Source organism: Chaetodon auriga, chromosome 10 (assembly GCF_051107435.1).
Source record: "Chaetodon auriga isolate fChaAug3 chromosome 10, fChaAug3.hap1, whole genome shotgun sequence".
Lineage (NCBI taxonomy): Eukaryota > Metazoa > Chordata > Actinopteri > Chaetodontiformes > Chaetodontidae > Chaetodon > Chaetodon auriga.
The window spans coordinates 14,725,007-14,741,948 of NC_135083.1; the positions used below are offsets into that span (position 1 = coordinate 14,725,007).

The 16,942-nt window shown below is 40.5% G+C and overlaps 1 protein-coding gene across 1 annotated transcript in view; it reads right to left on the bottom strand.

Moving 5' to 3' along the window:
• Positions 1 to 6,837: 6,837 nt before the first annotated feature.
• Positions 6,838 to 16,942, bottom strand: part of sema3bl (sema domain, immunoglobulin domain (Ig), short basic domain, secreted, (semaphorin) 3bl) — a 61,085-nt gene continuing 50,980 nt past the window's right edge. Inside the window, exons 11-16 of the mRNA XM_076740173.1 lie at positions 14,855 to 15,086; positions 14,668 to 14,759; positions 14,297 to 14,338; positions 13,958 to 14,183; positions 11,669 to 11,799; positions 6,838 to 10,405 (exon numbers count right to left, since the gene is read on the bottom strand). Of these exons, the coding sequence (XP_076596288.1) occupies positions 9,893 to 10,405; positions 11,669 to 11,799; positions 13,958 to 14,183; positions 14,297 to 14,338; positions 14,668 to 14,759; positions 14,855 to 15,086 (1,236 nt within the window). The 3' untranslated portion in view covers positions 6,838 to 9,892. The remainder of the gene's footprint in view (positions 10,406 to 11,668; positions 11,800 to 13,957; positions 14,184 to 14,296; positions 14,339 to 14,667; positions 14,760 to 14,854; positions 15,087 to 16,942) is intronic.

Below are 16,942 nucleotides of genomic sequence, written 5' to 3' on the forward strand. Positions count from 1 at the left end.
TTCTCTTCCCTTTAACTGTATGCACAGTGACAAAATTAGTTTCACTTGTCAGGGGGTTTCCTCTACAAGTAACATCATCTGTGGTCCATATGTCATGTGTACTGTGTCATCCTGCTTTTAGACAAACAAAGTCTGATTTGTGCTATGGCGAAATCTGTTTGGACAGTCTCTCAAACTGACAGTAAACAAGAAGTTTTAGTGGCTCTTTTCTGTCCCAACCTTTAACAAAAATGGACTTTAATAAGTATCATAAATAGATGTATAGATACTTGGTGTGTAGTGATAGAGACAGAGCTAGTAGGTGAAACCAAACAGATGACTGACAGAGCCCAAGTAAAATAATTAAAACACATGCAGTGGAAAGTCTACCACTATCAGGCAGGGCAGGGTCCACAGACAGTGCCAGTCTGAGAGTGATTCTTTCCTGCACACATCAGACATCAGAAGGAAACCTCATGTCTCCAATCAGGATCAATGAGTTCAACGAACTGCTCCAGTGGGTACGGTAACAACCAGGACAAAAAAAGCAGAACAAGAGGAAGCTTTGTAGTCGACCAGCAATAAGGGAGACCAACTGAGGCCAGCAGGCTGGCTGGGAGAACTGCCTCTGAGGCAATAACACAGCTGTGAGGTGCTGTAATATACCTAAATCAGTGGTTATAAAGCTGCTTTGTCCGACCGCTTTGAACGTAAAATGTATTTGAATACATTTATACCAACACTGGGACACAGGATTGTGGCCTCACGCGTCTTGAGAACGCACCAGAGACATGAAAACAACATATTTTGGGCCTAAGCAAAGGAAAAAGTGGAGGAAAAGAGTGAATCACTACTGAGTTAAAATATACGTGTAACATGCAGTTGCATGTTTTGTCAGTTTTATGAGATGTTTGTCATCCTGGGAACATCCAGCTTTCAGCAACAGCCTTTGCAGCGGATATTAAACATTATTACATACACTTAACCACTGTTGCTGTCAGGTATTGTATACACAATTTGACTTTTCTCTTATCAGACTTTTTGTTGGCAACAACATACTAGAAAACAATGAATATGCCATCATTAAAGTAATTTACGTCCATTGAGTTTGGGCCATTATGTCTATTTAATGTATCCAAAGAGACTAATTTAATACCATTAAATCTAGAAATGAGGGTTATCCTGATAGATCTTTGGCTTACATGTTTACATGTGACAGTACTGTAAGCAGTTCAAGTGGGTTTCCTGATGGTTTCTTACAGTTTTGACAGCCACAAGAGGACCATGCATTACCACAAAAAGTTTCACATAAGATGCCATATTTCTAAACCTGGATTTATGGCCCCGGTAGAGTTTCATCTTTTAAGTCCAAACAAGTCTGTAATGTATATATGTAATTACAAACAAGCTCAACTACTCACTAACAGAAAGAACTATATTTGGTCAGTAATAAATAATTAAATCTAAGCAGATGAAGTCATCAAAGTCTGTTAGTATTCAAGATTTAGTCTGTTGTCATTCTTCTAAACATAAGTTAGAATAACACACACACACACACACACACACACACACACACACACACACACATAACACATACTATAACATTGCTAATAAAATCAAAGGGAGCTCTGACTTCAGCGTGCAGACGATCCTTGTATTCTAATATTTAAGCTCGTGAACACTAAATGCTCCCCACGAGATGAAATCCCCCAAAACGTAGTGCAGTAAAGTTCAGTAATAAGTCATTTGCCTTATAACATATCCTTCACAGTGTCATGATACAGAAGACCACAATCTGACAGAAGCAGAGGATCTAGTCTTTCCAATCCCAGACCAACATCTCCAAACACATAGAATATTTTCACCAATAGCAAAGCTGTGGTTGGGGTTTCACATTCTTATATGTAGAAACTATTGTTTCTACATCACTGTTTGCTGTCCAGGCGTGAAAAGTCAAGGAAAACTGTAAGACTGAAATATCTGATACCCACTGAATAATTCAACTGTGTGTTGAGTTGTTATATTTCTAAATATATTCTGATTTTAACAGTGACCTGTTTGAATTTATTAAAATTTATAGAAAAATGCACTCATTCATCATGAAAATCAAGCATAGCTGCCAGAAAAGAAAGGAAGAAAAGAAAAACCTCTTAAATACGTGTGTGTGTGTGTGTGTGTGTGTGTGTGTGTGTGTGTGTGTGTGTGTGTGTGTGCGTGTGTGTCAGGAATCAACTGCTCATTCCAAACACGACAGTCCATCTTTAAAAACAAGTCAAACCAACCAAACCAAACCAAAAAAACTCTTTGTCTGCAGAGATTGTCCCATTTTTCCAAGACAACTGAAGTGGTGATGAACAGTGAAAAACAAAAAAGGAAAATAAAAACATTCTTACAGGAACCTCAGGATTGTGGACAGGAAATCCCCCTCTTAACCAAGATTGGGCTCCAAACACCCTCTGAAGCCTTGGAGGGATTTACACTGGCCTGTGGTCCGAGGCCTTATGAATATGCCTTTTATTGTCCAGGTCCAGATTTTTGAGTTTACTCGATAAAAGTAAAGTTTGGACTGAAAGTTTGCACATAAAACAAGGAAAAACAGCCAGAACCAAAACTGACTCAACTGTAGGGTGTGTTTGTCTCGGTTAGAGTGAAACTCAGTTAGAAGTAATTGTGGTCACATGGGTTTTCTTTAATGTGTCTGTGGTCGTACACATGCGTTTGCAAATGTACGTTAGGCATTTTACAGAGTTGAGGATCGTGGGACAGGCCTGTATTCTGTGCCTGCCAGCAGGAGACTGTGTTAGCTGTGGCTGTTAAGGTGCATTTCATTCCTCGTAAACACTGAAGATATGTGTCTATACAGATGGTACTAAAGCATGTGTTTTTTCTTTCTTGAGGAAAATAATCAGTCTGAACGCAGTGTGTTTAATGCTCTGATGAGGTGTAGTGATAGGGTAGCAAAATGAAATGGGAAACAGACGACTTCAATCGTCCCTAATGTTTCCAAGTGGTGTTATTACTAGCAACGTTGTTGAAAAGACAACCGGGTTCCTCAGAGCTCACCATCTACCGAAAACACAGGACACGCCGCATGTTCACTGACGGGCTGAAGTGAAATTGTCAGAATTTTAAGTAAAGTAATAACATAGTTTTGAGTGTTGCTATATTTAGTCTATAATGGAGACATGAAATCAGATATCGGCAGTCAGCCTTCATTTTCTCAGGAGATCGTACCCAGTGGTCGACAAAATTGCATTGTGAAAGAGAACCTGAAAGGTAACCAATCTAAAGGCCAGTGGTACCGTTACTCATAGCCATTGCATTGTGCAATCCAAAAACTTTTTGCCAATATCTTTAAGAGATCCCCCAAAATACGAGGATTCATTGTATAGGGACCATAAATATGCACAGAAAATCCGTTTATAATAGTAATTATAATTAAGATACTTAAAATAGTTATGTTATGTGGGTACTGGACACAGGTTTGCGGGTTCATGAAAAATCATCAACCTGCTGCATAAGTTATTAGACCAACATTACATTTTTCTAAAACTGGTGAATGCATGAAAAATTGTTGTAAAATGTTAAATATTCTGAGAAAATCAAAAAGAAAATCTGTGCAGCATGCCCCCAGACACCTGTGTAAACTGAGGCTGGCTGCTGCCTAATGAAGTGTGACTAAGACACACACACACACACACACACACACACACACACACACACACACACACACACAGCACCAATTAATAGAATTAAAGCCACGGGCCACTCTGCATTGGCACACTTCACTGAGGTGGCTGAGATAAATGAACAGATGCAGCTGTCTGAACCAGCTGGCTACTTTGTTTAGTCCAGCTCACTTCACTTTATGGGGCTTGGAAAGTCACATCAAGTCTGGATTTCTTTGAGTCCACCAGCTGCTGTTTGCATGGAGAAAATTATACAGGCGCTTTTTTTGTGCACGTTACATTTCAATGACATGCCCAGTGACAGATCAAAAGAGCAAGTAGGGAATTGAAGAAACACCTTACAGTAATGTTAAGGTTAGAAGAGGAGAAGGAAAGGCTCCCCCAGTCTCGGCCTCAGGGGTAGACACCCTCTCTATGTTTATGAGAAGGATTAAAACTTTTCCTCTGGATAAAAGCTTATAATTAGGGCTGGCTCAGGCTTACTTTGGACCAGGCCCTAGTCATGCTGCTATAGGCTTCGACTGCCAGGGGTCTTCCCATGACACACAAAGCTCCTCTTTCCTCCTCTCTCTCTCTCTCTCTCTCTCTCTCTCTCTCTCTCTCTCTCTCTCTCTCTCTCATTCTGTATGAATTAATGTCCCATTAATGCACTTTACTGCCTTGGCTTCCTTGTTTGCTTGACACCCACTGCTTCTGTTAATTATTACTCATCATATTTCTATTATCAAATACATATTATTGTTATTCTGTACATACACTTTCACATACCATCATATATTAATATATATAACATCATACACATACATTTGTACTGTTGACTAACAGCAAGCAGTCTAGTCAGTTCAGACTTTTAAGGCGACATAGAGTCCAAACTTGGTGAAGTAACTCATCACAAACAGAACAAGATCTGTTCTATGTTGCCACGTGTTGGCATCTGTGTTGTTCTGCCAGACTTTTTATCCATTGTTGGGCCATATTTACAGTTTTTCTATCTTGGTAACCTTCAACTATATCTTTTAACTAGATAAGCCATCAGAAAAGGATTTTAAGTTGGTTTTAAGAACATGTCATAGCAACACTGTTTCAGTGCCATACAGTCATTCTGTCAGTGCATCAACCGTCAGTTTCAATTATTCTTAACCCTTTTGGTTGTTGGTTTGATTGCCTGTAAAGTTTTTGGTTTTACAATCAGAAGTGGATTTTAAGGTTTTTTTTAGGTAACTGCTTATTCAGTGTTTTTGCTGGGTCTAATCACCAAGGCTGGTTTCTGTATGAATGTTTACATGCTTTGTATGAATATTAATGTTAAAATTTCTCTTTCAACGTTTGACCAATATTAGACTGTGGACAACATAAATGGTGGGGCGCATTTAATTCCTTTTACAAATGAGACAGAATTGTTAAGCTCAAGTTTTATACAGGGCAGTGTGTGTAAACATTTGTGGGTCATGCACATCCTCAACTCTGTGTGTGCAAAGCACATACACACATTCATCATGCGTTTGTGTGCATTTATGTGTTTGCAGTAATTGTCAGGGTGTGAAGTCGTTTAGTGGGTTCAGGTGCGGGACTGGTTTTTATGAGATGGTCTGTTTGCTGAAGCTACAAGCAGCCATTGTTACTGCACTTTTCCACAGATGGAAAAGCCCAATTACCCTCCAATCACATGCATGGCCAGACCAGTAACCCAGGGTAACGTAATGGGTCAACACTGGGGCTGTAAATCTGCAATCACGCATGCACATGTCCTCCTGGTAACGTGAACACTTTAGTGCACACATACAGAAAGTACGAATACCTGTACTTTCGCAGTGATACACACTTGTTTAAAAAACTTCTAGCCAAGAACAGTTTGGCCCTCACAGGTATACAAAGAAAGACTGGGGAGGTAGAGCCAGTTGATTCCAGCCTTGTTGCAGGTGTGCAGTCTGCATGTTGTTGATTCAGCATTAAATTGAGCATGTCTTGGTTTCAGCGCAGTAAAAGCTATGATTTATAAAAGTGACTCATTTCAGGGCACTGCTGTTTTGTCTCTGTTTATGTCACTGGCACCGTTAGTTTTGTCAACCAGAACACTAAATTGTCTCCCTCCCCCCGCAGACTTGAAGCAAAATTCTTTCAAGCACCCAGTCAGGGGCAACACCTCCTTTACATTAAGAGTATCAACTTTTAATGCCATTAAATAGCATACAAGTAATCAATTTGTACATATATAAATGTAGTCTTTTTTTAATTACTCACAAAATGAAGAATCACATTTGTGTTGAAGTGTCGTAGGTTATCTTCATTTGTTCTACAGGTGATAAAATTTATTGAAGACAGTCTGCACAGACACAAGCTCTTTTCTGATTCAAACTGGTGTGGTGGAAAAACACTTGCTCTGCCAGAGACCCCACAACAAGCAGTGATACAGCACAATAAAAGGACATTTTTAACCCAAGGATCCAAACACTTTTCAGCCTAAATTCTCCATTGAGATTGTTGTTGCCTCTATGTTCAATAAGAACAGTTTTATTTGGGGAACTCATGCTGGCTGAACCCCTCCAAACAGCAATGATAGACTATGGTATGCTTACTGCAGTTTCTTTGCTCACTGACTGATCCCTGTTCTGCTTAATGTAGAGTAGCAGTGGTGGTCAGAGCAGGTGCAGCCGTTTATCAATTAGCACACCTCCAATCAGGAGGAGAAACTAATCAATGAAATCACCTGGTGTAGTTTGGCTGGATCGAAAACCTGCCCCAGTTTCACAAAACACACACAATACATTAAACACACTGATGAATGTCTTTGTTCTTATATAAATACCATAAAATACTACAATTGAACAATAAGGCAGGATGAGTGCTGTAAATTCAACATGTGTTTTAGATAAAAGTTAATAGAAATGACAAACTGCACTAAACTAGCTATAGAGAGTGTTAAAAAATATAAATGTAAGATGCAACACCACAACACACTTTGTACAACTACAACAACCGAAATGCATTTGAAGGCTTTACAATGTCTGTTTTCAACATGCACAAATATGCAGCATTCAATCAGTGATACACATTTTGTCAGCAACTGAAAAATCCATATTTGTAAAAATGCAAAAACTATGAATATCATCCTGAAGAAGGACGTTTGTGTCATTTTAAGTCTCCAAAAAACAAACAAAACATCATAAGCAAACAAAAAAAAAAGGTCAGCATTTATTTTAGTGGTTCCATTTTGTGACAGTTGCTGTAAAGTGGAAACTTTCTACACTGTAAGTTTACAATCAATCACAAAAGTTTTACCTTGAACACAGATTTTAGATTACAGAGTACTTCACTTTTTTTAATCATCATTATAGACCAAAGCAAACTCATGTCGCTGTTTCCACAAAAACATGATATATCTAAAATTGTTACAGAGAAAGGGAACGTTTGAGGAGGGTTATTTTCAAGATAAATCAACCTGCTGTCTGTCTCTTTGTTTCGTGCTACCATCCACCTGTCAGTCGATCATTTTCTTTCACTTCACGCCTACATCAGAATCTTTAGACATAACAAGTGGAATCTGATAGCCAGCCTCACAGTCCTCAAACTAAGAAAATACACTTTGCTGGGTTAAAACATGTGTTTAAGTGCGCTGTACAAACTGAGGAAAAAACATGCCACCTTTTGAAACACTCTTCATACAGAAGAATTGTGAGAAAATCGATTTTAATAGGGATAGGGAGTTTTATAAATTGCAAATATAACCTTCACAAGATGCTCATAGTACCTTATTTTATAATCTCTCTCACCTTTCTTCTCCCTTCACTCCTCTTTTTTCATTCGTCCTCAGAGAAGCCATTCACACACCATGAAGGTCACAGAAAGGTCACCAAGTTCACTGCTGTTAGTGCTGCTTCCTGGCTAATTTTACACAACAGACGACTCCCAGAATAGATATAGCATCATCCATATGTACACATATTACAGGGCCTTGACCCTTAACCCCTCTGACAGCCACACTGGAGGTCTTTCGTTCCTCGCCAACAATAGCTGATTGTGTTTCTCAATGTGTTTTGCTGACTCCAAATTAATCCCATAAGCATTGTTAACTTTTGCACAGTTTATAATGGGAAACTGATTATTTCACCACTTGACCGCCAACATTTAAATGATCACAGTAAGAGTGTAAATAATATCAGCTTGGATTTCTTATGCACAGAGACTTGCAAAGAGACAAAGATTGAAGATGTAAGACTAAATAAATATCAAATATTTAATGTGATAACTTTGAACTAGAGACACATTATCAGCACATGTTTTCCATTGTTTATTAGGTGTACTGTGTATATGTAGGTATATGTAGCCATCATTTGCACAGTTCTCCAGTGGACCTCTGTGGTGAGGCCAGAGGAGGATAACTAGACTACTGATGCAACTCCAAAGCCTTTGTTAATGTACTCTAATAGTTACATATATAAGTGATACAGTTGAAGGTGGCTCTTAAAACCCATTTCAGTCAAAAAATTAGTTTACACAATTGTATTCCCATTCCCCTCTCCACCTGTTACTCGTGGAAGGAAAACCTTTTTTTGGTTTCATTACCTGTAAAAAGTTATATTTTAAAAACAAAACTGAAGACAACAGCAATGTGGATTATCATGTGTTCAAACCATGAACCGTCTTAAAACCTGTGTTTACAAAGCAGAAAGCACAAGAGGACTCGGCCATTACAGCTGACCCCTTCTATTGTTCCCTCTATTGTCAGCGGAGAGTCACAGCACATGGGGGAACTGTGGGAAAATGAGTTTAGTGGATGATTAAAGTGTGCGCTGAGGTCACCGCAGAGAGGTCAGGTTATGTCATTTCTCCTTTAATGGTTGGTTTCTGGTGTCACCTTGGGCCATGGTAAATTATGATATTTCACCGTTTTAGACTAAACCATCACTCATGTAATAAAAATGAATGAAATTATTTAAAAATAACTATTAACAGGCCTCCTGGCTGGACTAAGATTTAGTTTTCACTGAGTTGACGAGCATAAGGATCCTCAAGGAAGCAAATATCTGAGCTTGGCTGCGGCCATTAGGTATGTTCCCGGAGGTGTTACGGTATGTACCCAAAAGCATGAAAATAAGCCTCTGTGAAATGTCCCTTTAAGGGTCGGTGAGGGGGGAATTTTGATCTGTAGCTGCTGTTTAATGGAACGTTTAACCCACAGCAGTAAAAACAAAGCAATGTGCCCTTTAATCTGTTGAACCATCAACAGTCGTCTCACGGTAGCTTCCAGTCGGAGCTCGTTGAGTTTATGTGTTCAGTGTGAGGGGTGCGTGGGATTTCAGTTTATGAAAATGTGTGTGCATGCGTGCATGTGTGTGTGTGTGTGTGTGTCCATGTCCACTGGCGAGATTAGATACAGTAAGTGTCTCCGCCTGCGTGCATTCGCTGCTATGCCTCTTATAAATATACCGCAAAGTCAGTTTTGTCTTGAGCTGAAGCCACACATGAATGTTTCCTGACAAAAGAAAAGAAAAAACTAATGCAGAGCAAGACAAGAAGAACACACCGTTAAATGTTAAGTGATGAATCCAGTGGTTGCATTGTATGAAATGTGACTGTGTCCAATTTGGTAGTGAGAAAGACAAATGGAAAGAAAGTGTATGCGCTAGATGTGTGTCCGTTGGCAAACTTGCTATTTTGTTGTCTAAAGATGTAAATGAGATATTCTTCTCTTTTGAGGCCTCAGTTTGCCAAGAGCCAACGCAAACTGTTCATCAAAGAGTCCATGAGGCCGTCGGTAAAGTCAGTCCACAAGCATGCATGCGTTTACAAGTCTGAGGTTTGTGAAGGTGAAGCAGTGTCTGTCATTTTAATAACAGTAAAAGCAAACAAGGACAAACGTGTGAGAGGGGTTAGTGTCCTCAGAGTGGATTTGAAAGATTGTCTCTTCTCTTTATCACCATCTTTACATCAGCAACAACCTGTTCAGTTCAGTAGCAGTCCGTTTTTGCGCTGTCCTTTCAGACAACCAAACACTTCTGTCTTTTTTGGGCCATTATCCAGAACCAGCTGCTGATCTCCAGATCTACACATACACTGATAAATCCATTCTGTTAGCATCGGCTCCGATCAAGCTTATTCTTCCAAACCGATGCTGCTCTTGACCCTTTTTACGGCCCAATTCATCTTGTCCTACACTGCATTCTTTGTCCCTTTGTCTTCTCCCATTTTCTCCTTCTTTTTGTCCCCCGCTCGCCTTCTCTCCGTTACTCCTTCCTCGCGCTGAGATCCCTTGGCGTCCGGTTACGTTCGCCGGAGCTCTTGCTTCGAGCCTTCCTGGCACTGTCCTGCGCCTGGCGGAATTTCTCCAGCATGCTCTTGTGCTTCCTCCTCAGCTTGTCGTTGCACCACATCCTCTCGCAGTACTCCTCCACGTGCGGCAGGTTTGACGGCCCAATCAGCTGCATGATATCTTTGAACCATGTACGTGATTGGCTGATTTGGCTTGATGAGCTTGCCCTGTTATATGTGCTACAAGGCATCCAGGCCCTGTAGCCTCCTGTAGACCGGTCTTTGAACGAATCAGAGAGGCCGACGTTGTCACGTGCCATGAGTTCGTCCACAGTCTCCCCCTGGAGGACTTCAAGGGTGAGGCGGGCCAGGGTCTGTGTGAAGCCGTGCTCTCGGGAGCGGCAGATGTACATGCCTTCATCCTGGCGGAAGAGACGACGAAACAGGAGACCCTGCTCTGTCGACATCACGCGATCGTCCAGCTTCACCTGAGTGAGGCAGAGGGACAATATGTGTCTATTCTTAACTTTCATACATGACGGAGCAACATATTAATTCAAGATTTTATGACGTGATGCAAAGAAATAGAGAAAGAATCATTGACATTAACCTGAATTTTACTGTGTCTTGAATCAGTTGACCTTTGCATGCAAAGTTGTGAGTGTGTTAATTTTTAAAATCTGAACAAATTGAATTGAAATTTGATGCATTTGCTTTCATTTTGTGAAAGTCAAAATGCAAATGGCTGCATGTACAGTTAGGAAATTTGCTTTTGTAGTAGTTCCGAAGCCTTTTGACTATAAACACAAATAATATAAGTCAATGAACAAAAAATCTGTAACAAATCCCTTCCAGCCCATTCATCTGGCTGATGCAAACAAACTATAAAAAAGAAATCAGGAAATTTTGGGCTGAGAGCATGTAATCCACTTCATTGCATGAGAAAAGAAAGAGGGACAAAGGGGCTTTTTGTACTGTTTTCTCAGCTTGAAAGGAAACAGCAACGTACATGAAAGAATGCAACATGAAATCCAGTCACTGTTAGTTTTTAGGTTTTACTTTCCTCTCATTCAATTTTTCTTTCCTTACCTACATCCACCCCAAGTCTCTCCTCTATTCATTTACATCTCCCTTTTCTCAGTCTCTCTTCTGTACCTCCTCTCTCTTCAGGTTCTATGCCTCTGTGCCAACACAAACATGGCAGCCTCGTCAGCTGGAGTGGCAGCCAAATGTTTATTTGCAAGGAAATAGAGAGGGGTCGTAATGCCTTAATACCTGCATGGCTCACCGAGGCACTCGGTTGAGCTTGGAGAAACATACCCTCAAACAAATGAATGATTACTGTGGGTGTGGGCAAACACAGCAACATAATTGTAGTAGAGCTTCAAATGGACTTTGCAGCACTGTGTTTAAATCACAATAACCAGTGGACATTGAGTGACACTTTGGTTTTCAGTGGCATGTGGTCAAGTTTTGCAAAGAATTCACTGTTTATCCAAGAGAACAAGTGGTTGTTCATTTTCCTTTGAAATATATAATGGCTTAATTTCAACCATATGTCAAATGTGTCAACCACTTGCCAAATTCACACGCAAATCTCACTTTTAAGGGTAGTTACTCAGGCTGCCATTGGCCTAAGACTCTCCCCTCATCCGCTTCTTAAAGATTTTCCACCATCCTCCCATTATAGATACATTAGGATATAGTGGCAATTTATTATTTTGGTTTTGATCTGATGGCTCTTTACTTACCTCTTCCTTGCGGTCATCACGTTGGACGAGCCAGGTAACGGTAGCTTGTGGAGAGCGAGGAACACACTCCAGGAAGGTGCTATTGTTCTCTGTTGCGTACACCACCCTGTCCTCTGCCACATCAAGCTCCTCTGGTTGAAAGAGAGATCATTTGAAAGGTTGTGAAAGAATGAAAATCATGACAGTGATGTCAGTCTGCATGAAATGTATATAAACATCTACCAAGTAAGCCTGAAGTCCTCTTGAGCAACACAGTGAACCATGTTCAGGCGCCTCCACAGTATGTCTGCAAAATGTGAATCTTATAAAGGACAGTTCCTGTAAATACTTCAACACAATGTGTCTACTTTACTTTTCCTCTGATTATGGCATATTGCATTTTAATCTTTGGATTACTTTGGAAAATGCACTTTTCCTCCATTTGCTTTTGCTGTGTTGCATTTTAATCTTATCTAAGTCATTTAAATCATTTAATAGTAGACATATAGTCATTCTTGAACATGTGTGCAGTCTCTGGTTCCTCAAATAAAATACTAAATACATGACACGCTGTAGCTTTAGGTCTACATGTCCTCATGTCCACATGCCCCCAGCCGAGTCAAGCAGTGAAGACAAGTCAACTTTAAGTAAGTGCAATGGCCAGTTAAGTCAAATATCTTACATAAGAATTTAAATTCATTATTTTGACACTTTTGGAAATACGCTCATTGGCACTCCTGCCAAGAGCTAGATGAGAAGATCAGTGCCACTCTCAGTTTGGTGCATGTTCAATATGGAACTGGAGCAGGCAAGCAGTTTGATTAGCTTACTGGAAACATGCGGAAAGAGTCAGCCAGGCTCCATCCAAAGGTAACAAAACACACCTACCAGGAACTCAATGCTCCCGGCCAGTGTGAGGTTACACGTTGTCTATTTTAGACTCCAGTTTAACTTCATCTGACTCTCAGCAAGAAAGTCAATAAGCATATTTTTCAAAAAGCAGGACTACTTCTTCAAGGATGTCAATCCCAAATACTACCAACTGTGCAGAAGGAAAGCTACAATCTGACCTGCAAACCTCAACAACAGATGATGTCAGGCTGATAATGAAGGTGATTTGGGGACACAGTTAGTAAACCAGGCAGGATCTTTGCCTGTACCTTGTGGGTTGATGTGAGTTTAGACCAAATCTCTAACAAATAGTGAACATATGGATGATGTTTCAGTCTTAGCAAAGAAAACATATGGTTCTACAAATTTTACTTTAACAACAACACTTGACACCTTGGCACAAAGAAAATGTATGTTCATCCAAAAGCCCTGAGGGAGGCATATTTCATTATTGGCACCTCAGCTGTACACTCAGGTGAGCAAACACACATCCAACACATGCTCGCGCCTTTTCTTTCCTGCCTCTCCACAGCTTCATCTTGTTTTCTCCTCTTCGTCTGTCAAGCTCTTCCTTCTCTCCTTCTCCCTCCCTCCCACACACATATCATCTGTCTTCATATCGTCTTACCAAGGTTGTTAAGGATCGATGATGGAAAAAATACGAGATGCATTTATTAAACGTATGTGTCTGAGTGTACATTTCTCATCTATCATTAACACAATTGACTCTCAAAACCCAACAAGGAGTAAGAAAGAGTAAGGAAGTTGTGTTTTACATGCTCTGTCTGTTAGGTTTAAACAGACATGTTTTGTTGAGGAGTTAACATTTATTTTCTGGCTAATATACTGTACAACATGTGTCTCATACAGCTTGAATAAACTGACAGACTCTGCACAAATCGGACTTCCCACATAAACACTCCCAGGCTTCCATCCTGAGAAAGAGCCACAAAGAAATACACTGACCCTTTCAGACACAAACACATCCACGCAGTCGTTATTCAAACACAGGCTGGCACATGTCCCATAGCATCTTCCCCTGGACCTCAGGTGTTTACAGACCCACGTACAGTGTACACAAGAGGGGAGCCTCACTGGTCTTCTTTCTATTCACAGCTAAATAGTTTAGAGTGTGTAAGGAGAGCACCACCCTTGTCTAGACCATACAAGAAGTAATGCTTATCTACAGAGTCCTGGGAGGAATGTGGAACTACTTTGCTTAACATGACCTTAAAACCAGGACAGCTCAGTGAACCTTTATAAAAAAGTGCAGAAAAATATACATTGTGTGAGGAATACGCCGTCTATGTAGACATGAGTCACTGAGTAACTGGATCATAATTCCGTCTGAAACATATCTTGTTTGTTTGATCCATACAGAAACCAAAGTGTAAAAACTAGAAGGGGGGCCACACTCACCGCTCAGATTCTGATCCATACACTGCAGCACAGGGTTTCCATGCCTGATGTCCTGCCTGCGGTAGCGACGTTTGCTGTTGGGCACATATCGTGCACACAGTGATCCGTCCCAGGCGCAGTAAGGGTCTCTGGCCAGGCAGCACTCAGCGCAGGCTTTCCCATAAGTCTCACAGCGATGCAGTTTCACCTGCGCAACACCTGCTGGAGAGCCCACATACAGGGCTTGCTGTTTGAAATGATGAGGGGGGGAAAAGAGAGCGAGGTATGATGAAGATAACGGCTGGTTTAGGTTTACAGGCATGAGCATTGATGTTAGTAATTACGGTCATATCAGCTTACCCTTTTCACGGATATATCCATTGATGTAATTGGAGTTGGCACCTGCAATAATGACAATAATTGACCTCAGATATTTCACAGAGTGGGAAAAGGCTTACAGTAAGAAAAGACAAAGAGCATATGGTGGAGAGGAAATTTAAGAAATGAATTATTCTTTAAAAATGAAGAAGAAATAAATGTGATTATGTTTTGAAACAACTTTGTGGGTCCTCATCTGTCGATTACGATGATTGTTTGAGAGATACAGTGAAATAATTAGAATTAGGATGGTGAATGGCAGGTTGTTGATGTGGTCTGAAATAACAATAATTGAGATGGAACCAGAGAGAAAAGAAAAGAGTTATTGAGACACCCGATGGAGTAAAACTCACTTTAAAGACTTGTAGCTCCTCTAGTGTGACCTCCTCTGTCTCCAAGCTGTTTCCACTGTGCAGAGCAATGACCTTCAATACTGTACCAATGTCTGAAAGACAAGTGAACATATGCAGTAAGTGACAAGGTTACAGAACCGGAACAGAACATCTACATCTTATCACAAACTCTTCTTTTCACACTTACCTGTGCCGATGAACATGACATCATACTGCCCGTCCTCTGCCTCGACCCGGTCCACTACAATTTGTCTCAGCTTGTAAGGAGTGTTGGCCTTGACGAGCACAGGCTGGCGCAGGGCGGGATACACCGGTCGCCACATCAGTGGGTGGTTGCGAGCAAACTGCAGCACCGAATCAGGGAAGTCCTTTGTGCTTCCAAACTCTCTGCCTGGCTGGTTGGTGATTTTACTCGGGCACTGGAGAGATGGATGGAGGGATGAGAAAAGCGTGGAAAGGAAAAGGAAGATGGTCTTAAAAACAGAACTATTTTGATAAAATCCTTGACAAACAGTAGCGAGACAGAAGAGTTTCATGCACAATTCTGTACATTTTCCACTTTAACTCTACCATTTCCACCATTTTCCACTGCTGGAGGTGCCCTTACAAAGAAAAAAAAAACAATTGTGGCCTCATTATGGTCTTAAAGTCTTCTCAAAGAACCCTCATTAGTAGTTTTATGGTGCCTGAAAACTTTGGATGAAAGTTCAAAACCGCAGTTGTAAAGTTATGTCTTTGGAAACAGCTCTATGGAAGCAGTTGGTTTTCAGTTAAAAAATCCTCCTATTTGTGTCACTGTAGTAATGAAAAAAATAATGTGCTGATACTTGGCTGAGATACTGTATAACTCAAATAATTAAGAGGGTTGAACACTGTCCAAATAAAGGCATTTATGTGAACCATATGACCTTTGGGTTTGCTCATGATTCAGATCAGCAATTCTTTGCAAAGAAACAAAAGTCTTTGTCATGAACTGCTGCTGGAAGTCTTCACTGCAACTGTTTTTCCACGTTCGATGCGATTGTGGGTAAAAACCATCCGCTGTTCAGAGGTCTGATGTCTCTGTTGGTGGCCAGAACCACCATGAGTGATAAACTTATTTGTCTGTTTCTACATTGAAAGCAGATTTAGCCTGTGCAGAAAACTGCTACTTCATTCATGGCTCTCTCCTTTTCCTGTCACAATTGAAGGATGGTGTAATCTGCAATTTTCTGCAATTAAGATCAATGACTGCAGCGAGGTTTCAAACGAGTCTAATTTGACCAAAAAACACAAAAAGGAATGATAAAAAAAAAACCTGCTTTTGGAGTATCGCTCAGGATGATACCAAGGAGCTGCAAGATCAACAGATACTCTGTGGCAGTGAAGATTTTTCACACATGAAACACAAGTAATGAGAACATAGAGAAAACATATTACTTTGCAATAACCTGAGGGCCAAGAAGCAAACAAGCTGACAAACTGACCATGTCATGAAGAGGGAGGTCAGGGCGGTGGAAGGATTTGGAGAGAAGCTGCATCAGTAAAGAAAACTAATACTGCAGCACTGACTGACTAAAATGAAAGCATATGTCAAAGTCATGAGGCTGACGACTTCGCCAAACATCATAAATGAAGGCTGAGCATAGGCTAGAACTGAACTGAGATGAAGCCTCGTTCACAGATGAGGCTCTTGAGAGAGCAGTTAGTTGCTTGAACATTTTGTATCTGTATAAATCTCGTTGCCTGATATTGCTATTCCAGACTGCGCTTCCATCTGGTAGAAATATTGTTACTCCTGCTTATCACAACAGTAACTGATCCACACAATAGCCCTGTAATGGTCTGGATTCAATTTCAGAGGGGGGATCTGAACTGCGCAGGGACGTCAGGCTCAAAATGCACAAACTATTTGTTGTATAATGGTACATTCCTCTGGGTATGGTTTACTAAATGGCATTAATCATAATTTATTCCAGAAGGTGTGGAATGTGTCCACAAAGCCAAGCTCAAGTCTTCAACTCGCTAACTTCAGGTGCAAATGCATGAATTTATTTACAGTACATAGCGCATGAATTGTGAAGTTTGTGTATAATTTAAAATGAGGTCCAAGATCCCCAATCTGTGGTTAAGCTGTGTGTTAAAATCAACATTATTATTATTATTTTTCAACACAGAAACAGAAAAATCATTTGTCCTTTCCTTCTGGAACTGAAGGGAACCTTTTTCAACATGTATTCATGTCAGATTGAATCAACTTTCACAAAGTGACACACTCACTGCTGCAGCTCCCACT